Here is a 21,896-nt window from a genome sequence, read left to right as displayed (position 1 = left end):
TGCAATTATCATAACTTCTCTTTTTTGTCAACCAGATCAGAAACGTGAACCTTTTGTGAATATTTTATTTTGAAAATAACATCTTTTCCTTTCATATTTTGCACAAAAACAGTTGTTGTAGTTTTTGCGAATTTTATTTCTGTTTATATAGACAAAATGCACCACAGGTTATAATTTAATTTAGTATAGTTAATATTAATGCAAACTTAGATAATTTTCTTCCACAATGTGCAAACCTGAGTAGATACTGCATAGAATTGAACTCAAAAACAAAAATACTGTAATTATAATAAATATAAAACGAACAGGATTTTCCTGATGGTTTAAATCCAAACGTTTGTGGAAACTTTACACAGAGTGTTAAAATAGCGCAAACAAGCCGACAATCCTTATGCCAGTTCAGAGTACTCTGTCACTAATAGATAGATGCTGTGAAATAAGACCAACACAACACTACATCACAAACACCTCACTGCATCTAGTGGCATCTATTTCAGTATACTTCACTTTGATCATTTGTTGTCTGTTTTTAAAATGGATTATTAAATTATTAATTTAAAAAAACACCAATGTTGGCAAAATAATCAAGTTTTTTACTCTCTGTTTAGCTGCACCAACAGGATTTTCAGTGTTGTGGCGCAGGCTTTGTGAATTTGAACACAGCTACACATGGACGCATGGCATCTTCCAGCTCTGTGCTCTTATGGCTTGTCCAGCATGGGCCTCATGGTGATAAAGGGAAAGTTGTACGTGTGGGGGAGTCCCTGATGAATCGTGAAGTTAAAGGACTGCCATGAAAATGGGCGCAGACCCCCCTGGGTCGTGGGGCCATTTATTGCCTCGGCGACCAGCTGGAGCGCCATCTGGTAGTCCGTCACCTATACCGTGACACAGAAATGAGGAGGGAACAGGAACATGTGAAAGAAAGGTAATTTAATGCTTCTAATCAAATCTTGTTGCTTCATTTGAAATACTGGCTTCAACCACTGCACAATTTAACTTAAACTGAACTGAACAGAAATCTACACATAATTAATGTGAATGAATCTTATTAACTTTGGAGAGTGTTTTCATATTTTGCCAGCAGCAAATATATTTTTTCACTTAATCTAGGAAATATCTAACAGACAGATTAGCAACAGTGTTTGCACACACATTCACAAATGCTAGAGGTGATAACCTGGCCTTTATTCTAATACCACCAGGTGATATGACTAATATCACCTGGTGGTATATCTTGTTTGGGGCATCTATATTTGGACACTAGATTTACATATCGGTTTTATTGTCGCCATATTAGCACTGTGGATCACAGACAGCAGTCTAACAAAAAGATATACTCACTGATTTGTGCAAGGCATCTCGGTTGTTTGTGAGCATATTTGTCCCAGACTGATTAACAAGGTGCAAGGTTTGTAATTCACTGTGATATAAAAATGAATGCTAGCTTTAGCAAGTAAAAAATTATAGGTTTAAAAAAAAAAAAAAGGTTCTTACTGGATGAGCTCACTCTGCAGTTTTTTATTACAAACAAATACAGAACAGCTGATGGGCAGATCAAACTGAGAATTTGAGCGCAATGCTCAATTCTGTGGTATCAACTTGTCAATCACAGGTTAGACACGCCCTGAAACACACCCTGATATACTCCCTGTTTTACTCTAACGTAGAGAATCAACATCTTGCTCTATTAAAAACAACACACACCTAGAAATAGTTAAACAAATAACAAAAGGAGTAAAGAGAAAAACTGCAGCTTTAAAAAAAACAGGGAATTTAAAGGGCATGTGACAGCGGTGACTCTTTAACCAAAGGTTATATCGGCAGACAAAAACACAAGCAAAACACATGCTGTACTTTGTATTTTGTTTTTATCCTCACACTGTAACAGAGCTGATTCTGGCCTAATGTGCTGGTGTCCTCTGACCTTAGTGTCGTAGCAGCCCCCTGGCCGTGGCCTCCTTGGTCTCAGGTCGTTGCGGCAGCAGATGGTTTTGCAGGGATGGCCCTTTGAGTAGGGATCTTTCTTGTAGTCTGAAACAGAAGCAGTCTGACGTTTAGTCATGCTGCTTTCACTTTGACGGGAACAAAAATATCCTGGGCTATTTGTGTTTTCTGTGAAGTGCTTTGAGCTCCAGAGCGGACATACAGCGCGAGGAACAATAACTCTGTTGTTTCACCTACTGTTGTATCTCATCATGCGTTTGAGGGAGCTGAGGTCGGACACCTTGGCCTGGTCCCTGCGGAGGATTTTAGCTCGGGGACAGAGATCATAGGAAAAGTCTTCCCCGTATCTTTTCCACATCACACTGTACCCACTCAGGTTGTAGATTTCAGCATGAAATGGTATATTGTATGACGGCCAATAACCTGTTAAATGGAGCACACTGGAGGGGGAGGTCACTCAGAAATCAACAACAGCAGTAATCACACAGATACAGGTGGTTTCTTACCTCTGCGTAACGCCCGAGTCTGATCGGAGTGCTTGACTTTGCCGGGAATCTGCTCTACAACAGTCAGAGCTCCATCCCTGATGCTTTTACTCAGAGAAATCCTGCTCAGGTCCACCACCATGTACTGGCTGTTATATGTGCCTGAAATACAAAGGAAATACAGATCCACTCCTTCCTGTCCCATGGACACTTGGATTTTGTGTGTCAACAAATATTGGAGGGATTTTGTGAGATGTGGTACAACTTTATTTACCTTTACTCACTAAAAGACCAATACTGAAGTAATGTAATCGGTCTAGCTCATGTTGCTGCATGTTAGCTATCCTACTGTAAAATGAAAGCTTACATGTACAGTCTCGCATGCACCTGAGGGATTTGGATCTAGAGAGGGAAGCACATAAACTTTTGGCTTATTAGATACATATTTGCACATGCCATAAAAACCGAAAACATAACCCGATCTGAATGAAATGACATCACGGTCTGCAGGTCACTGCAATAGCTTGGCAGGATGGTGAATCTGAGCGCCAATTCTGCTGTTTGTTAAAGAGCTGTCAGTCTCAAGAACACCCTGTCCTGTTTTCTCCTCTGCCCTCCATAGCAACGTGATGTGAAAGATCAAAGCATCCTTCCCAATTAACACACACAAGCATTGTGTAATTGAGAAGAACGATGTGTTTGAGAGACTGCTAAATCTCTATGGACATGTGTCCTGTGAATTTTTGCATTGCCAGCATTACGTCTAAAAGCCAGAAGGCAGGGCAATAACAGCATGCATTAGTGTGAATTAGTGGCTCCATATTACTTACTTAGTTACTTTGGCTTACTTTGGTTTTGAATAAAGCCTCAAAACTCAACTTGCCTTAATTGACATCACTGAAATCTCACCTGAGTTGTATCTGGAGAAAACCTGCGCCCACTCCTCTCCGCTGTGCGCCAGACCGTTAGCCAGTCGGACCCTCTGCCAGGCCAGCAGGCTGTGAGGGCTGAGCTGAGAGAACAGAGAGGCATTGAAGACGCCGATGGAGGTCTGAGTCATCAGCAGGCCGCTCCCAAGGAGGTAGAAGTCATCCAGAGACATCAGGAAGCCTGGAGGAGGAGAACACGCAGCAGGTTTCTTTTTGACAGTCAACAAAGGAGTGGGGGAGGGTTGGGGGTCATTTGATAAAGTTGGAGCAAACCAACGGTGTCGTGATTAGATCATCTGCAACTCACAACATGCTTAACTTGTATTTATTAGCAAATGGAATAAGTATCTTTAACTCAACCAGTGATTTCTGATTTTTTAAAGGCATTTTAAGGTTTTTTAAGGTACTACAGTAATATTAATTTGTTATTAAAATATATAAAGTCAAGTGAAACAATCCTGCTTTTTATGATTACTTGTCTTGTTACTTTCATTTATATAGCACATATAAAAAGGGAACAGAGCTTTTAGTTGCTTCTTCACATGTGTGGACCTCTGATTATGTGCTAATGGACTCTGGAAGGAGATGCAGGCTCCTGTTGTGCAATAATAAATATTAATTTGCCAGTTAAGCTGATAAATGAACAGCTCATGTGGGACAGACAGATAAGCAGAGAGGTTTTGCTGTAAATGCATTTTAAAAATCATTTATCTGTTAATTTATTCTGAGGTCTGTTTATTAAAGTGTGGCTTAATCCAAGGTGATTTTCTCCTATCATGACAATAAAGTAATCTTGCCTTGTCTCAAATGACTGCATGCTTCCTGAAATGATTTGCACACAGCAATAAAAATGATGTCCCAGTTTCTTTTAGCAAGTCTTTAGCATCTTTTAGCTCAGACGTTTTCAGTTTTCTGGTCTGCAACTTTATTATTTTGATTCACTCAGGAAGCTGTTTTTAGCATATAAAATCTGAAAACCCAGTATACAGTATAATATCTGGACTCAACAACAGCCATACAGTGTTTGTGACCAGCTGCTGAAAATGGGTCATCAGTCAGCCCATAAAGTACTACATTTTGTATTTCCCTCAGCATTTAGCTCTGATGAACTGGTGGTGTATTAAAGTATTTATATTTAATGCACCATGTGCATTCTAATATTACTCTCTATCCACTTGATACGTAACTGTATGCTAACATGTTTCCCATTGTGGTCACGTGTTAGTGCTGTGCTCATCACCAACAAATGTGAGCACTTCAATAAAAGCATTATTTTATAGAGTTTGTGTGTGCTCCTATAATGCCACAATTTCTCCCAGTAGTGGATGTCACAGCAAATGTGCAAAGAAACTGCAAAACATCCAAGTGATACATCACAAACTCTACAGGCCTCAGTTACCATGTTAAATATTGACATTAAGCACAGTGCAATTAGCAAAAGACTGAACAAGCAGTCTTTTTTTTGGAAGGATTTCCAAGAAAGAGCCTCTTCTCTCCAAAAAGAACACTGGAGCATGCCTCAATCTGCAAAATTGTAGCTAAATAAGTCACAAAACCTCTGGACCAAGAAGACCACAAGACCGTAGTGTGCAGCGCTACATTTGCTGAAAACCAAACACAGCATATCAGCACAAACACCTCATACCAACTGTCAACACTGCGGTGGAGGGGTGATGACCTGAGACCTTTATGGTCACCGAGTCAAGCAAGAACTCCTCTGTGTGCCAAAGTGTTCTAGAGTCAAACGTGACGACATCTGTCCGATAGCTAAAGTTTGGCTCAAATGGGTTCATGCAACATGTCAACAATCCCATGCACAACAACAAATCTACAACAGAATGGCTAAAAAAAGAAAAGAATGAAAGTTCATAGACCCAGTCAAAGTTCAGACCTCATCCTGACTGAAAGCTGTGGCTGTACCTCAGGAGAACACCCCCAAACCTCAATACACTGAAGAACCTTGTAAAGAACAGTAGATTGAAGTTCCTTCACAGCGACGTGAGAGTCTTTTAAAGTCATAAAGAAAACAATTATTTCAAGTTATTGCTGTTAAAGGTGCTTTTCATGCTGTGAAAACTTTATTTTCATGTGACTTCATAACTTTTGTTAAAGATATGACTATCACGCTCATGAATCGCAAGTACCAGATGTGTTATCAGCATTCCTTTTCCGATTGCGTGTATTATAATTATTTCAAGTTTCATCTTGCCATACTACTTTTATGTAGAGTTACACCAGGTAGAATTACTCTATACTACTTTGTATTCTATACATGAAAAGGAAAAATAATAAGCTCCTCTGAAAAAACACATCCAACTCCTGCACTAGAAGTACAATATTAATATTATTAACAATAGAAGCCAGATGTCTTTGAATATTTCCACCACTGAGACTGCCCAGCACCTCTTCTTGTTCTCATGGTGCCGACCTGCAGTGCATGATAAATCCTCAGTACTGTTAGAGGGGAAGCAGCTTAGGAAGGCCGCAGAGGGCACACATCACCTCTGCTGACCCCATTGTATTTCATCTCTTTGTTTCAATATAGTGAGGTGATATCCTCGGCCTGCTGCTCTCTAAATATAGTGCTTTAAAACCACTTGTGTCCTGATAGGACTGTAGTCCACCAGAGGATTTTTTTATGGCCTGGTCCACTTGACAAATCTTTGGCCACAAAATTTCTCAGTCTCCTCTAACTCTACAGCGAGGGGAGTATAGCTCCGTTCGAGCATGTGCATAAACACACGCGGGATTCAGTGTTTTCTCATTACTGCCTAAGCTGCATGCTTTGCAGGAGAATTGTGTCGAGTAGGAAATGTTCATTGGGGATTTGGGTTAATTCCTAGATGTCAGTGTTCATATTTTCCCTTGTGGATTAAGGATAAGAAGTTCACCTCCCCTCGGAGCTTTTGCAAGAAAGAAGTGAGGTCTGTTCTTTGAAAAACCCTCTTCTTCTGCAAATTGATCTTTTTTTCTCGAGACACATTGATTATTTGAGTATATTTATGCATATAAGTGTGCGGTTGTGCGGCTCTTATACTGTATGTGATATAGTAGGAGTGTGTGTACCAGGGTAGCTGCTGAACGACATCTTTCCAGTGGCTACGCGTGTGTCAGACACCTTGAAGTCCCAGTGTTTATAGATACGCATGGTGGCTGCATAAGTATACCAGCTAGAGTGGCCAACTAGCAGGTTCTCAAAGCCTGGAAGAACCTGAGATACAGAGAAGAGAGAGAGAGAGAAACATCTATATTTTTAAAAGAAACAAGACACAATCAGTGAATCATAAAAGAAAGTTTAACGTGGATGCAACTTTATTAAGATACATTAAAGGGGTCTTAAAAAATCCAGTAGCACACATCCATTTGAACTTTGTTCCATAGATTGTTGTACGTGAAAGAGGAAATAAGCCCCTTGCAATGGCCTTTTACACTCATCTAAAAGAAGAAAATCCTGCTCACAGAGGCCAATAAAAGCAGTTAGGTTTGTGTTGAGGTTTTCCCAAGGGCTCCCTCACATGAGCCAAATGAGCTTGGCCTAACCTTTATGAGAGCTGTGCAGTGGCCCATTCCAGGCATCCTGAAAGCGCCGGACCCTGCGGAGGAGTTGGAGCGAGGTGTCAAAGCTGGGACAAGATCCAAGAGGTCACCGACACCATTTAGAAACTGGACCGTGAACGCTGATAGAGGCTGCGCAGGAGGGAAAGAGCAAGTGGCAAGAGATCCATGAAATGACTGTGACAACTCTCTCACAACCACAAACACACACATACACACCTCCCTGTGTTTGCTTTTGGCCCACAGTGCAGCTCCTGCGTGGAGTCCATCCAGCTGAGCCAGGATCAGTCCCATATGCCTCCACAAGGGGTCACTGTTTCTCCTGAGCTTCACCTGCTCTCTGGCCCACTGGTCTTGTTTGCTGGGGTTTATTCAAATTTTAGAATCAACGTTTATCTCTTGATGGTGCAGTTTTACATCACTCTAACAATCAATAGGTGCATAAATATAATTTGTAAATTCTGTATAGACAGTTGACAGTTATGAGGCACTATCATAGAATGTATATAAAAGATGGATGTAGACGTCCGCTGCCTAAAAGAGTCTTGTAAAGTTTTCAGCTAAGCTTTGCTGTCTTGAACCCAGGTGTGGCGGTTAAGGTGTGAATATGACAGAGAACTGACGCATACCACTGCATGCTTTATATTTACACAGCTGTGAATGAGAAAGTATTTGACTTTCATAACAACAACCACATCACCAGAATTTATCAAGTAAGACTTAAGACTGAGCCCATAAACTTAGTGTTTCCTGAGGTCACAGATTAAGTGAGCATTAAGATAATTTCCCTAGACTTCTACACAGTCTTTGTGCCAACAGGAGAGTCACCTCCTGCAGGCTATTAAAAGCAGAGAAGGGCTACACCCATCTTTTATATACACTCTGTGCACAATACTGGTTAATCAAGCCTCTGAAAAAGCATCTTGAAGGCAATGGAAAACAAAGAGAAACGCTTATAAATCTAGTATTAGACATGGGATTACTCTTAGCTTAATCCATGGCTTTGATTTGATATAATTTAACACTGTACCTCAAAAAGTTTTTCAAGGGCTCCAGAACCTTTTCATCCTTGATCAGCTGAGGGTACATGTTGGAGTAATGACTGAACATCTGTCTGCAATGGAAGGAGAATAAGCAGTGAGGGATTAGCCCACATAAAAGCAGTCCACATGTTACAACCAGAGCTAGCAGCTACACCTAATAAGAAATGTAATCAAAGTGTAACGATATATTAACTGAAGTTGACCTGTATCTGCATTGGGTGTCGGACTGCATTGCTGCCACATGATTGGCTCACTTGAAAATTGCATTTATGGTGCTTAGTGTATTTTCATGCTTGCACTTAGCCTGTGCTGCTCACCCAGCAGTGAGGTAACCTTCCAGGTAGCCAGCCAAGAAGAAAGTGGTCTCATCTTCCTGAGTGATTCCTCCATAGCCTGCATTGATCTCCAGGATGCCCCATCCTGAGAGGAGCAGAGTGTCATTGAAGTACCCATAGGCTTCCCCCTCCGTCTCCATCAACCCCTCCTTCAGGATCACACTTTTCTGGGCAGCATCCCAGTGCACAGTGGCCTCTTGGAGCTCTACCATTGTAGAAGGATGGGTTACATGCTTGAGGTTAGATAACACACATTATGTAAGATAATGTCATGACACCGATAGAATAATTACAACAGCTTTCTCATGTGTTGCTATTTTCTGTCAAATTAATATTAATTGCATATTAATATTATAAGAACACTAACACAATGTTGTGTTCGTGTCCTTGCTTGAATATACAAGCATTTTTTTCAACTTACATTTGTTAACATAAGTGTTACAAAAACATTTTAAAAAAGAAAACGTGTTTAAATGCATTTAAATGGCTATGGTATTTCGAGTTACATGTTCAAATAGTGTTACATTTTAAAACTGTTAAATTTAGCCGGGAGAGAACAAAGTAACTTTCCATTAAAGAAAAGCTATGTAAGATATAACCATACGCCTTCTTTTATAGCGGTAAATATATTTATTTTGTGTTTAGCGTTCAGCTAGAGTTATAGGGATATAAAATTGGTTCCCGCCGTGTACAGACACGCCACAGTAAGGTTACTCACGGTAAGTTTGGAGCTTGACGTTCACTCTTCTGAATACATCCGTGGATTTTGTGGATACAGCTAAAGTGCTCAGCAGTACGCAGAGTGCCATTCTGCGTTTTTCCATGTTAGCCGTGGAGGTCGGTGTTCTGCCTGCCTCTCGCCTAGTTAGACACACATATTCTTCAAACGTATTAGGATTTATATGTGAAGATTTTCTTCTACAGACAACGAAGCACTTAAACTGTGTCTAAGGTGCTTGTTACGATAGCGAAAAGTAGAACACCCCAGATGGGACTCGAACCCACAATCCCTGGCTTAGGAGGCCAGTGCCTTATCCATTAGGCCACTGGGGCCGTGTACAAAGTAAGGCGGGGCCAGTGTATTTTAAGTACAGCCGTAACCTACTGAAATAGTGTTCGTATTATCTTTATTTTTTGTACATTATCATTATCTGCATTGTGCTGTTCATAATAGTCAATTTAATGTATGGAGTTATTTTTCTTAATTATATGAGCTCATCCGAATAAAATATTAAAGCGTCGTACCCCAAAGACGGTAAAAGATCACCATGGTGACGTTCCGTTACACGGGTTGTTCCATTATCATTCAGAAACAGGAAGATCTTATGAAATTCTAACTAGTAGGTATTAAAATGTGAACACGATACCCCCCCCCCCCCCCCCCAAAAAAAAAATGTAAGACGATGGATTAAATTTTAGTTTCTTTAAGGGTATTATGGTGGACATTTTTTCCCGAATAGTTTGTGCGAAAGTCGTGGAATGTTTCAGGATTGCCCACTTTGGACAAATGGAAAATTCGCACTTGCGCAGTGGCAAGCATGTTCTGCGAGAAACGGATTCAGGCGAACTTAAATAAATACCCTGTATGGAGGTAAATATGTTAGCTGTATATTTAAATTGAAACAGCATTACCTAAATACTCTGAGAGGCAGGGGATAATTTCATTAAATTGTGAGATATAAGTAATTCACGCAGCTAGCCACCTAGCATTAATTTGGTCGTGCACCGCTAACGACGGTAAACACAGTGAGAAGCTAGGTGAAGCTAGCGTTATCTTAAAAATAGTAATTCTCTTTCGGGTGCTGTCTCTGATCTAGGACCTTAAAAAATCTCTGAGGATGCCTCTGTTTGGAAACCCATTTAGTCCTAAAAAGGTTCCTCCACGTAAATCCGCCTCCTTGTCCAGCCTCCACACGGTGAGCTAATGAATTTTAGCATCATTCACACACTGGAAACACTAGTTGTACAGCACGTTCGGGGGGGGGGGGGGGGGGGGGGGGGGGTTAATCTGCATAACACCCTGAGAGATAGCATTAACCGTTATTTATACCTTTTTATCTTTTTTTTAGTTGGATCGTTCAACTCGAGAAATAGAGCTGGGCCTTGAGTATGGCCCTCCTGTGATGAACATTGGAGGTCAGGTCTTGAAATTTGAAGAGGGACAGTGGATTACAGGTAATGGGTTTTCTGAATAATTACCTTTTAGTTCTCTCTCTCTATGTGTGTCTGTGTGTGTTATTATCTGGTTCCTTGTGGCCAACACAGCATAAACGTTTTTTTTTCTCCTTTGTGAAACCAGAATCTGGTGGAAATGTGTCTAGTAGGGAAGTTCAGCGGCTTAAGAAAAAAAATATCCAGCTGGAGGAAGAGAATAACGTATTAAAACTAAAGATTGAACTTCTCCTGGATATGGTAAGATCAATTGTCATTACATTGTGAGTAATATTATGGATGCAATATTAGGCTCTGAGGTAGGAAAGGGTTTTTTTTGCCTCCTCTGCAAAGCTGTTATAACTGCATAATACTTCTTTTTTTACAGGCTGCATATTATATTTAAGTTATAAATGTAATTACCAGTTCATTCAATTATATAACGCTTACTTTTTCTTTTATTTGGCTTTTATTTATATCTTATGAACTTTTATTATATAGTTCCTATGTAGAACACTTTGTTTCAGCTGTGGTTTTTTTAAAGTGCTTTATAAATAAAGGTGATGATGATAATGATGATGATAACCCGGTTTGTCGCAGAAGGAGTAAAATAGTGATCTTTAATCTTTTCCTTCAAGTTAACAGAGACTACCGTAGAGTATCACCTGATGGAGAAAGAAGTGGAAGAAGTCAAGACTCAACATCGAAGAAAAAAATGACAGATCTGATCTAGTGCCTCCATTGAATAAAGCGTTTTCTTCCAAGTAAATATTTTTGTATCGATAGATAACAGGACAAAAGTAATAATATCATCCATTTTCCTCAAAATGAGGATTCTTGTGTGTTACATTTTACTCTTTATTTTCCGCTTACTGTATGTTTTCTGTTTTTAATTTGTTGAATTATTTCACCTTAAAAACCTTCTTTGTTCAATACACAGCCAATTTTCTACACTTTGTACATTTGTATGTGATGTAAAACCTGCTTTTTAATATAATTTTTTTCTATTTTCTCTTTGGATTAAAAGTAAACTCCATTGACAAAAGGCATTTCTTTTTGTTTGACTTTCGGTTTTTAGAAAATAACATTTGTGAATTGTTGGATTCATAGCAGCTCTAAAAATATACAGTAACACAATAGAAAGAATAAAATAAGAAAAGTAAGGCTTCATTCACTATTACAGCTTTTCATTCAGCTCCACTTCCAAATAGAGCAAAACCCTCATATACAGTATGCCTTCCATATACTTACTGAGCAACTTTTGGGTGGTCAGAATTATTTATAAGTATTTTTAATACATAGCATACAGAGCTTCATTTTTTGTACATTGTTTTTTATTTTATTTTAACAAACAGAATAAAAACATGCTTTTGAAACAGGCTCAAACCCGTGAAAGGAAAAGGGAAACCGGAGGTGTTAGATTTAATTCTTTTATTAGTTTTAATAGTGCATAAACCTGCACAAACTCTGAGGCTGGATCTGTATCTTGAATGTCAGCATCTCCTTCCCAACCGACCAATAAAGCCTGATTTATGCGTGAATTATGTTATGTTGTTCAGTCAGTCATAGGTGTTTATTGAGCACTGTATAAAATTCAAATAATCAAATATACGATTATGATTTTATTTATTTATGCATTATTATATTATTAAACAGATAAGCGTTACATGCCACTTTTATGAATGATTTAAGTCTCTTTATCCAATTGGTCAATGCACCTTTCAATCAAATGCGCAGTGCAGCTTATAGTCCCAAGTGCGCATGCGTACGTCTCCGCGAGCGAAAGAGGCGTCTGCCAATAGCGGGAGAGACGAAGTACTTTTTAGTCTTTTCATCTAGCACTTTAAATCACCGGCGTTTCGAGTGAACTGTTGTATTATTCTTTGACGTTGTGGTGGACTTTTATAGAACTCACCTATAACAATGCCTCGTGGTGGTAAGTATTAAAACGAAAATTCACATAATGTGCCTGTTTTTGCGAGTACATTTTAGCTAGCGGATCATTAGCCCTTTGAATTTACACATGCTTAGCATGTTTAGCATGCTACATAGTTAGCATAATGTAATTTGCCGGTAAGAACGGTTTATTAAAGGCACCAGAGACGTACCGATATCCAATTATTTATTTGTTCTCACGTGAGCTCAGATGACTTGGTGTTAACTTAAACCTCAATAGTCTTTTTTTGTTTTGTTTTTTGGTTGCTTGCTTTTAACCGCTAATACCGTGCGCAGAGAAGAAAGCATCCGGGTCAGTTTACATACATAATCAGTTATTGAAATTTCTATTTGGAGGTTGTCTTTGTACCAGTTTACATCACAAATATATGGTCAAACTATTCGGGTTTTTTTTCTTTGTCTTTGTCGGTACGTCCTTCTAAGTCGTCGGCTGTTAGATTTTCCGGTGAGGGGAGCTGGCCCTCTATAAACGTCAGTGTGACTCATCGGCGCTCACGGTATCTTCTCTTCACGCAGCAGGCTGTGTGGATTTCTGAAGTCACGTTGTGAATTGTGTCATCAGCCAAAGATGGCTCTGGGCACTTGTTCTCAAATATAGGGCTACATGGTGAGAGAGCACCAGTATTTTTTTCATAGTTGTGTCTACCCAGTGATTAACTTTGCAGGTTGCTTATAAGTTATCACCCCCGCCCCAAATAGCTGATTGTATTCTCAGAATGGTAATTCTGTTCCTTTGGATGCAGCATTTTCAGTGGGAGCACGCTTTTGTCGCTTATTCAAACGACTTGTTTAATGTTTTATGTTGCTAATTAGGGCTGCACGATTTTGCATAAAATGAGAATCACGATTTTTTTTTTTTTTTTTTTTTTTTTTTTTTTTGGGCTTAGAATTGAGATCACGATTCTCTCACTATTTTCTTTTCCAATAGGCTATAAATATTTATTGCACTTATTAACTGCACATCAACTTCGTAACAATTGAAACTGAACATAAAAACGATAAATAAATGAAGGAAAAAAATGTCCATCCCGGTTTTCCCTCCAAGGCACGAGCGATAAGCAGAGTTCTGTCCTTTCCTTCTAAGATTCCTAATTATTTAAAGTAACACTCAGGTATGCCATTCAGCGTGTTAGTACGAGCTCGGGAGCAGCTTGGGAGAACAAGAAAACAGAGACTGCTTTAGGTTGCCTTCCCAATCGACTCAAAGGTTTATTAAGTATACAACAGCTTATATAGAGAAAAAAAGGTTCGTGTGTCAGCTTTCCCAGTTCAAACCGGTACAGACCAAATAAGGAAACGTCTTCCTGCCTTGTGAGCAGAGAAGTATCCTTTGTGTAGTTTATCAGTTCAGCTACAATTTATGATCATCCCAGCAAAATACACTCCTAGACATAGAATACAGAGTTCTTTCATTAGTGAATTCTGAAACAAACCACCTGGCCTTTAACGAGCCTTTTTCTAAGAGATAAAGAAAAAGGGAGGATGGGAGTAAGGAAGTGGTCTCGTCTCTGTGGTGTTTTCGACCTTGGGGTACCAGCCTGTGAGTCTTACACATTAATTCTTGGGTCAGAGAGAAAGAGAAAAACAACTAGTAAATGGGCCTTATTGAGTAACAGTTTCATGTATGATATCACTATAAAACAATATCCTGTAAATGCTATCATGGTATCAAAATATCACAACAATAAACATAAAAACAACAAATGTCTCACGTTTTGTTGTTGCCGCAAAATGTTGTACTGCTTGAAATTCCGTCTCCACCTTTGCTCGACACTGCGTGTATAGAGCAGGTAGTGCAACAATAGAAACGCACTGTGTAGCGTTTGTCTAGACCTAGGGTGTTGATCATTTTCCTAAATCCCTCGTTTTGCACAGTGTTGATGGGAGCCATATCTTTGGTCAGGTGATAAGTGATAGCCTCCGTAATGTCTTTGTGCCTGCGGAAGTTCGACGGGTATAGGGAAGCGCTGTATAAGGTTCCCGTTATTGATGTTTGGGTGGTTGACCGGGACGGATTTTCTCCTGTCACTTTCTCGTCATCCCTGACGTGCTCTCCGTTGTTTTTTCCCTGCTAATTTTAGCATCACACGGCACAGCTTCTGTATCACGTGGTATAAGGCTCCGCCCTTGTCATTTGTTGAGCAGGAAGAGAGAGCGCTTGTTTTCATGCAGATTACGTCCCGCATCAAAATGCAGTACAATAGTCGTCGTCGTCGTATTTTTTTTTTTTTTTTTTTTTTTTTTAAATCGTTGTCATTTGGAAATGAGATCGCACATAAGTATGAATCGAGATCGCGATTTTCTAACGATTAATCGTGCAGCCCTATTGCTAATAGATGGTCTTTTTGCTGCTGACAGCTTAAAAATTGTCTTGCAGGGAAAAAGGGCCACAAGGGCCGCGGGAAGCAGTTCAGCAACCCTGAAGAGATTGATCGTCAGATGAGAGCCCAGCGAGAGATGGTGAGTGAAACTTGTTGGGGTTTTTTTTTTGTTTGTGTGTGTGTGTTTTTTTTTTTTTTGTTTTTGTTTTTTATAACAAATATTTGATTACCCTAAAAGACATTAAGTATGACTGTATGTGTATTTTAACAGGAAGAAAATGGTGGTGTAGAGAAAGAGGGCTCTTCAGAGTCTGAGGAGGAAAGCAGCAGCGACGACGAGTCTGAGGTGAATGTGTTATTAATTTGTCAATGGGTGAATATGTGTGTGTTTGTGTGAGAACCTGAAAATGCATCTTTTTTGTTTTTCACTGAATGCTTACTGTCAAAAGCACCGTTTAGACCAGGGGTGGCCAAACTCAGTCCACGAGGGCCGGTGTCCCTGCAGGGTTTAGATCTCACCTTGGGTCAACACACCTGAATCACATGATTAGTTCGTTACCAGGTCTCTGGAGAACTTCACATGTGGAGGAGCTAATTTAGCCATTTAAATCAGCTGTGTTGGTTCGAGGACACATCTAAAACCAACAGTCACACACAGATATGTTGTATACATTTGGCACCACACCATAAATAACATGATGGATGAAGAAATGTCTTTATAGGAAAACAACTACACCCAAATGATTCATTACAACTACAGCAGTACACGGTTCTTAAAGGTAGTTTGTGTAGAGAATTTGATGCAAGCCCTGTCATAGTGATTGGTGTTACAAAGGTTTTTCTTTCTTTATGTAGGTTAGAAAGAGGAGTGGAGTGGAGGGGCTTATTGAGATTGAGAATCCCAATCGTGTCGCTCAGAAGAGCAAAAAGGTAGCTGAAGTAGACGTCAGCGCTCCCAGAGAGCTTTCTCGCAGGGAGAGGTGGGTGTCAAACAAAAGATGTTTTGGTTTGTGTTTCATACCTTTTCAAGGGGACTAAATATTACTATCTTAATGTATCTTTTTCAGGGAAGAGATAGAAAAGCAGAAATCAAAAGAGCGCTACATGAAACTTCATCTTGAGGGTAAGACTGAGCAGGCCAGGGCTGATCTCGCCAGACTGGCTATCATCAAGAAACAGAGGGAGGAGGCTGCCAAGAAGCGAGACGAACTCAGGAAAGGTGAGAATAGTGAAAATTGTGCAGTGTGGAGAAAGTATACACCTTGCTGCTCATTTAAATAGCTGCTTTAAAAAAATATATCGTTTCTGAAAATGTGCATGAGTGCACAGAACCACAGATTTATCCAAGATTTATTTCAAACTACATCTCTGTAACATCTCTAAAAGTTTGTAGATAACAATCTATCTGTCTGGAGCAGAGTGACTGCATCATGCTTGTTTCTGTGGCTTTTATATTGTGAGTAATGGAGCACTTTGCATCCTCAGTGAGTTGAGTTGCAACACAAAAGCTCCAGAACATAATTCAACATACCCTCTCTGGCTTGGGGCTGTAAGAGGATATGAGATTTGTTTGTACAGGGGGGGAAAAAAAACTTTCTGTGTAGACAAAGTGTTGTACTGCCAGAGAATACAAATGCATTTTTCTGAAATGAGGCAGGGCAGGAACTTCTAAGAAAGCGCCAGGATGTCAGATGTTTGCAAGGCTTGCTGCTTTAGTGTGCCGTTCTCATAATTACAATAACCAACAGGAGACTTTATGACTCAGATTGTTTGGATGGGTTTTATGGAAATGTTTAGCACTTTGAAATTCAAAGCTTTGCACTGTTTTCTTTTTTTTGTCATTTTTCATCAGAGAAAGAAGCGGAAGAAGCCAAAGCAAAGCGCTAGTCCTCCACCTGAAAGCTTCGCCATGTACTTCACTCTCAGAGGGATGGAGGGAGAAGCAGAGGAGAACGGGGAGGGGACTATTATGGGTAGTGTCAGATCAGGACTGCTCTTAAACTCCTGTACCTCATTTTAAATCAAAGTTCGTGGGGCTTCCACGGCAAGAGAAAACAGGTGGAACAAAACAAGATGAAGAGAAATGGAACATTTGGAATGCCTCCAGGTTTCTTTAAAACTCCTTCAAGGTTCCAGAGGAGACAATCGCAGGTTTTCCAAGTGCTTCACAGCCTCTTCATTGCTCCACACCTACCAGGTTTTTAATTCAAAAGCTGCTGAAGTTATTTGCATTCCTTTTGATTTGTGCATTTTTTTTTTTTTAAAACAAGATTACCTAATAGAAGTTTACTGTCATGTAAAATTGCATGAGGATTTCTTTGGTGCTTTACTTTTTCTCCAGTTTTAACTGTTTTGTAAGAACTCAAATCAGCGACAGGAGAAGGAAAGAACATTATTAAACACATGAACTGATATAGGAAGTACACTCTGGATTTTACTACTTTGTTCTAGGTTTAAAATGGTATGCTGCAGCTCAGTTATCAGAAATCAGTTGAGTTGATATTTTGCATAAACGTTTCCTCATTCTTCTCACTCCATTAGAGTAAAGTCAAAATTTCCAGAAACTGCTGTCCCCTTTTTCTTTTTCCTTTTTTTTTTTTTTTTTTTTTTCCGTTTGCCATTGATATGAAAACAGATTTTTAATTGGAAATTTACAGAGTGGAAATAATTGGCTGTTGTCTCCACCACAGCGAGACATATTGTTATTTGGTTTGTCTTATGTCCCGTGATTGTTTTCAGTACTTTCTTACCTTCAGTCAACTTACTGTTCATGTTTCTTGGCCTTAGACCACCAGGAACAGCCCATGAAATTCCTTTAAAAGAATTTTTTAATTTTTTTTTTTTAATTTTAATTTTTTTTTTTTGGGAGGGAGGTGATGTATCTGTATTTAAAAGTTTAATCTGAAACATCCTCAGTATTTTTGGCCTTATGCTGTTTCTAGTGACAGCTTCTGTATTTCTGTAGCAGAGTGTCTTTTGTCGCCTTGTTAAAGTTTACATGACACCAGCTCACTGTTTTTTCTGTAAGTAAAGTGCTACAGTTAACATACACATACTTTCTTAGGTACATTACCACTCAGCAGTAATGCACTTATATACATAAGCACCTCTAAAAACAGCTTCCAGATGATGGCCCGGCTCCTCTCACGGAGCAAAAAACCCCCGAATGTTATTAACTTCACAAAGAGGATTTTCTGCAGGGCAGCTGAATTGTCTAGACTGAACAGGTGAACATAATAAATTGGTCATTATGTGGTGCGTTGGAAATTATCTTGAACAAAATTATGGTGTTTTCCACGATGTTCACTGGACAAAATGTTGAAACCATGAGGTGTAAGAGGTGTTTTCCCTCATGTATTTGAAGTGATTTGAAACAATAAACTGATCAGCTGCGTTGCTGCATCTAATTTAAACTGCAAGCATTGGACTGTTTCATCTGCTCACCTAACACGGTAAAACATGTTGTTCTGATAAACGGATTAATTTGGATGGGCCTGAAAGTAATGGCGCACTTGTGCCAGATGCCAAACTATGTCCAGTTCTGTACAAACGTCTCAAGCCACTCCTAATTCAAAACGTATATATGATAATAGGTAAATGGGTGCAGTGATTAAATATAATATGCAAAAATAAATGCAGTAAATGAGGCAAAAACAGTTTATGCGATTCTAATGAGCTTGAAAATCAGTATTTGGGATGAGTGCCTTTATTCTTCAACACATCCTGAACTCTCAGGCACCTTTCTTGTCATTTCTTTAAGTAGTCTTCAGGAATAGTTCTCCAGGTTTCTTGAAGGACATTCAAAGGTCTTTGTTCTGCTGTTTGTCAAGATGATCCCACACTACATCAATAATGTTGAGGTCTGGACTCTGGGGTGACCAATCCATGACTTAAAGTGCTCCATTGTCTGTGTTTGGGATCATTGTCATACTGAAAAATGAAGCTGTTACCAATCAGACACTTTCTGTATGGTATTACATCAAATGGTGCTTTTTTTTGCATCAAGAATTCCATCAATTTTGACAGGATCCTCAAAATCAGCTTAAATGCAACCCCGAACCACAACAGAGCATCCATGTTTTTCAGATGGTTCAGGACACTGACTATACTTCTGAGTTATATTTTACTGTATTATACCTGTTAAACTGTGTTATCTTTGGTATTTTTCATGGCTTCAGCTAAAGAATTGGAAAAAAATGTTTCTTTAATTTTTTTTCTTGATAGGTTGTTAGTAACAAAATACCTAAAGATACAACTTAAATATCATACTTCATATGCAGACACAACACTAGTTTATTCTTTGAGCTGAGTTACTCAAGGTTGCCTTAAAGCATGACCAAAAAACCAAAAAAGTCTGGGGTGGGGCGAGGGGTTGCTCAAAATGTTTGCACAGTGTTGCATGAAACCCACAGTGTTGCAGAAATGTAATTTGACTCGAAGCCAAAAGAAATGGTCAGGAAACTGCTAAAAATAAAGACTCAGTTTGTCATGTGCATTTTGACAATGCTGCCACCAGGCTGTAGCATGTGGCAGTTGAGGGCTGGTTCAATCTCACTTGCACCCTCTGATCGATTTAGTGTCAATGCTGAAAGAAAAAAGAAGAATAAAATCTGGAAATGAAGCTCAGGTGCCATTTCACCGTGATCCAAAGGGAGAACTGTCATAGCTCCCTCCTGGAAGGTATTTTGGAGCAAATACAGCAATATTTTTAAGCGTATTGCATTTCACTGCAAATCCTACACGTGCAGTTTTTAACCCTCAGCGAATGAGCAGTGAAAATAAAGATCATTTATCTACTGTTTGCAAAACACTACACAAGTAACAGAATAATATCACAAAATAACATCAGAAAAACATAATGGCTGTGATAAGCTGATTTCATGTGCCTCCTAGTTGAGTTATGAAGGGCATTTTGTTAAAATCGCAATGTTGATCTACAAACACTCTACAAACTTTAATGTAAAACTTTAACAAGTACAGTAATGTTTAATTTTTTTTAAGGCATCATTATTCATTTCTAGTTAATTCATGGGATTAACGTGTCCTTACTGTAGTTTTTGTTTTTGGTAACAGATTTCGTACTAAGAGTGTCTGAGCCCAAACAGGAAGGGGAGAGCCCTCTGTGACTGCTTGCCTAAATCTAAAGTCAAAGTGAAACAAGAAGAATAAAAACATCTGTGTGCCATGAATGGAGACATGATTTGCAATCACCATAAATTTAAGAACAATAAATCCCAAATTATAAGAATGGTTCTCGAATCCAGAAACGGAGCTAAAAGAACGAGTAAAGTAACTTCAGACACGATTAAAGGCGAGTTACGCTTATTTGACGCTAAACTTAAAGAGACTGCAGAAAGTCAGTGCTGTGTTTACAAAACAACAACCAAAAAAAATCCAAAAGATCTAAAAATGTTAACCGAAAAGGAAGCAGACTACCTGAAGCAAAAATTAAAATGCCCAGATTTTTAAAGAGGAATAGAGTGGACTCGTTAAAATGGAAATAACTTTTAAGCTGACAGGAAAAAAATGTTACAAACAGCAGCTCAGTTTCCTCTTTCGGCCATTTCACATCCTTTTTACCTTAGTTTACAGAACTACACATTAACCACAGCCGTGCCTGAAGGATATTTTAAGTGGGCGAGCATCATTCTAATTACAAGATGCAACAAACAAACGCAGCGCTGCGCAAATTATTCCTCATGAGATATCCGTCTGCAAAGGCGGCTCAACCTTTCATGTAGTTAAAAGTCAAATGATACCTACACAGTCCCACTCATTCTTCTCTGTCACATCATGCGTCATTTTAGACTGTCAAATCATAGTGTGACAATGCAACAACAAAAAAAAAAAATCTCTCTTCCCTCTCACAGCCTGCATATCATCTGTGCAACTTCCTCATTCGCTGACTTGTGCTCGACGTGACTTGAGAGCGTGCTCCTGAAACGAGAACGAAAACTGAAGGCCAAAACACGCATGCATAAACACACAAAAACCAGACAAAGCAGAGGCAGAGCCACCGGTCTGTGCTTTCTCTTCCTGATGCAGTAACGCAGCCTGGAGCCTGTGTGGACTTTTCCTCCACTTTTTTTCTTTTTTAATTAACAGGATACCTTGCTGAGTCGATCAAGAGTGGGTAGGTCAGGTAGAAAGGCTGGTTGGACTCTGCTGCCAGCATGCTCCGGCAGTCTCTGAGCATCCTGAAGCAGTTGGGCACTGCGACAAGGTAAGCCTGAACTTGTATTCTGAATGTTGCATTTAAACGACATTATGATCACATTTAAAGTAAATTTAAGGTCTTCTGTGGCGCCAAACGTTGCGTCGTGTAAGACAGATGTCCCTTGAGTTACATATTGCCGCATTAGATAAAGAAATCAGTAACCACAGCCGTGACCATAGTGTAATGAATATACATCAGCTTGAACAGTAGTATTCGGTGGCTGTCTGTAGGGAAATATCACTGAGACTTCTCTGCTTTATTTTTGTCATTTATGCTCATCATATACTACCAGCCACCTTAATGCCACTCCTGCTATCAGACTACATGAAAAATTATCCACCGCTGCGTTACTAATACGATGGATCGCTTTACTTTGAGACTTTATTTTCTTTAACGCTAAGAGGGAGGGGAATTCTCAGTGCAGTTTTCGTATCAGTTTGATAATCTGATTTGGTTTTTTGTATGTTCTCACTTTCAGTGTGATGGAAGTGTGTAAAGTAGCTGGTTCCTCTTTAAAGTGACTCATACTGTTTGGATTTTGAGGGAAACCTCGGACTCAGAGCGGCTGAGCACTTCTGAACAGAGAAACTGACTCAAGGTTGTGGTGAATGTTAGAAACACACTCTGGAAAGATGGTGGCTCTTTGTCAGGAGGTTGCTTTTAAATTGCTAAACTGATATTTCAACAGTGCAAACATTAACTGGAAAATAAAAGCCTTTGTCACAACAGTTCTCTGGGCTTTTTGAAGGCTCTTCAGCTGATTCACATACTGCTCGCTAAAGCCTCGTTAGAAATTCAGTGGAAGGGTGTCTGGCAGGTAGCTTATTGAAAGGAAACGGGGAGAAAAGGCTGAGGTATGCCTAATTACACAAGAAGTGGACTGAGAATTGTTGGGTCTGATGGAGTGTTAAATCCAAATTTGAAATTCAGGTCAGGAGAGTTTATCTGTAACACACG

General features: G+C 39.4%; 4 protein-coding genes and 1 non-coding gene across 8 annotated transcripts in view; 3 read left to right on the top strand and 2 right to left on the bottom strand.

Moving 5' to 3' along the window:
• Window positions 1-131: 131 nt before the first annotated feature.
• plbd1b (phospholipase B domain containing 1b) overlaps window positions 132-21,896 on the bottom strand; it is a 22,508-nt gene continuing 743 nt past the window's right edge. The window contains exons 1-12 of one of the 4 annotated variants that reach the window (XM_085283851.1): window positions 9,540-9,649; window positions 9,013-9,155; window positions 8,277-8,499; window positions 7,947-8,030; window positions 7,136-7,277; window positions 6,902-7,048; window positions 6,428-6,572; window positions 3,342-3,542; window positions 2,454-2,594; window positions 2,185-2,370; window positions 1,928-2,034; window positions 132-878 (exon numbers count right to left, since the gene is read on the bottom strand). In XM_085283851.1, coding sequence (XP_085139977.1) covers window positions 702-878; window positions 1,928-2,034; window positions 2,185-2,370; window positions 2,454-2,594; window positions 3,342-3,542; window positions 6,428-6,572; window positions 6,902-7,048; window positions 7,136-7,277; window positions 7,947-8,030; window positions 8,277-8,499; window positions 9,013-9,118 — 1,659 coding nt within the window. In that variant the 5' untranslated portion in view covers window positions 9,119-9,155; window positions 9,540-9,649 and the 3' untranslated portion in view covers window positions 132-701. Of the gene's footprint in view, window positions 879-1,927; window positions 2,035-2,180; window positions 2,371-2,453; window positions 2,595-3,341; window positions 3,543-6,427; window positions 6,573-6,901; window positions 7,049-7,135; window positions 7,278-7,946; window positions 8,031-8,276; window positions 8,500-9,012; window positions 9,156-9,539; window positions 9,650-21,896 lie in introns of those variants that run through there. The other 3 variants (XM_085283850.1, XM_085283852.1, XM_085283853.1) reach the window with 3 other exon arrangements.
• On the bottom strand, window positions 9,275-9,347 carry trnar-ccu (transfer RNA arginine (anticodon CCU)). Its single transcript has one exon. It is a non-coding gene; the product is annotated as a tRNA-Arg (tRNA).
• On the top strand, window positions 9,737-11,490 carry cby1 (chibby 1, beta catenin antagonist). Its single transcript, XM_085283828.1, has 5 exons — window positions 9,737-9,885; window positions 10,112-10,210; window positions 10,364-10,469; window positions 10,594-10,706; window positions 11,084-11,490. Exons 1-5 carry the CDS (start codon window positions 9,880-9,882, stop codon window positions 11,162-11,164), a joined length of 405 nt encoding a protein of 134 aa, XP_085139954.1. The 5' UTR covers window positions 9,737-9,879; the 3' UTR covers window positions 11,165-11,490.
• On the top strand, window positions 12,207-18,135 carry pdap1a (pdgfa associated protein 1a). The gene is made up of 6 exons (XM_085283827.1): window positions 12,207-12,381; window positions 14,779-14,861; window positions 14,994-15,068; window positions 15,578-15,702; window positions 15,790-15,941; window positions 16,575-18,135. The coding sequence occupies exons 1-6, from the start codon at window positions 12,369-12,371 to the stop codon at window positions 16,607-16,609; spliced, it is 483 nt and encodes a 160-aa protein (XP_085139953.1). The 5' UTR covers window positions 12,207-12,368; the 3' UTR covers window positions 16,610-18,135.
• sh3bp1 (SH3-domain binding protein 1) overlaps window positions 20,623-21,896 on the top strand; it is a 15,256-nt gene continuing 13,982 nt past the window's right edge. Inside the window, exon 1 of the mRNA XM_085283848.1 lies at window positions 20,623-20,945. Within this exon, the coding sequence (XP_085139974.1) occupies window positions 20,896-20,945 (50 nt within the window). The 5' untranslated portion in view covers window positions 20,623-20,895. The remainder of the gene's footprint in view (window positions 20,946-21,896) is intronic.

The sequence above is a fragment of the Mchenga conophoros genome, linkage group LG8 (genome assembly GCF_057382185.1).
Source record: "Mchenga conophoros isolate Kocher_MC1m ecotype Shallow Benthic linkage group LG8, M_conophoros_male_GT1.1, whole genome shotgun sequence".
NCBI classification, from domain to species: Eukaryota; Metazoa; Chordata; class Actinopteri; order Cichliformes; family Cichlidae; genus Mchenga; species Mchenga conophoros.
The sequence above is the reverse complement of the archived record's forward strand: the minus strand, read 5'-3'. Positions and strand labels throughout refer to the sequence as shown.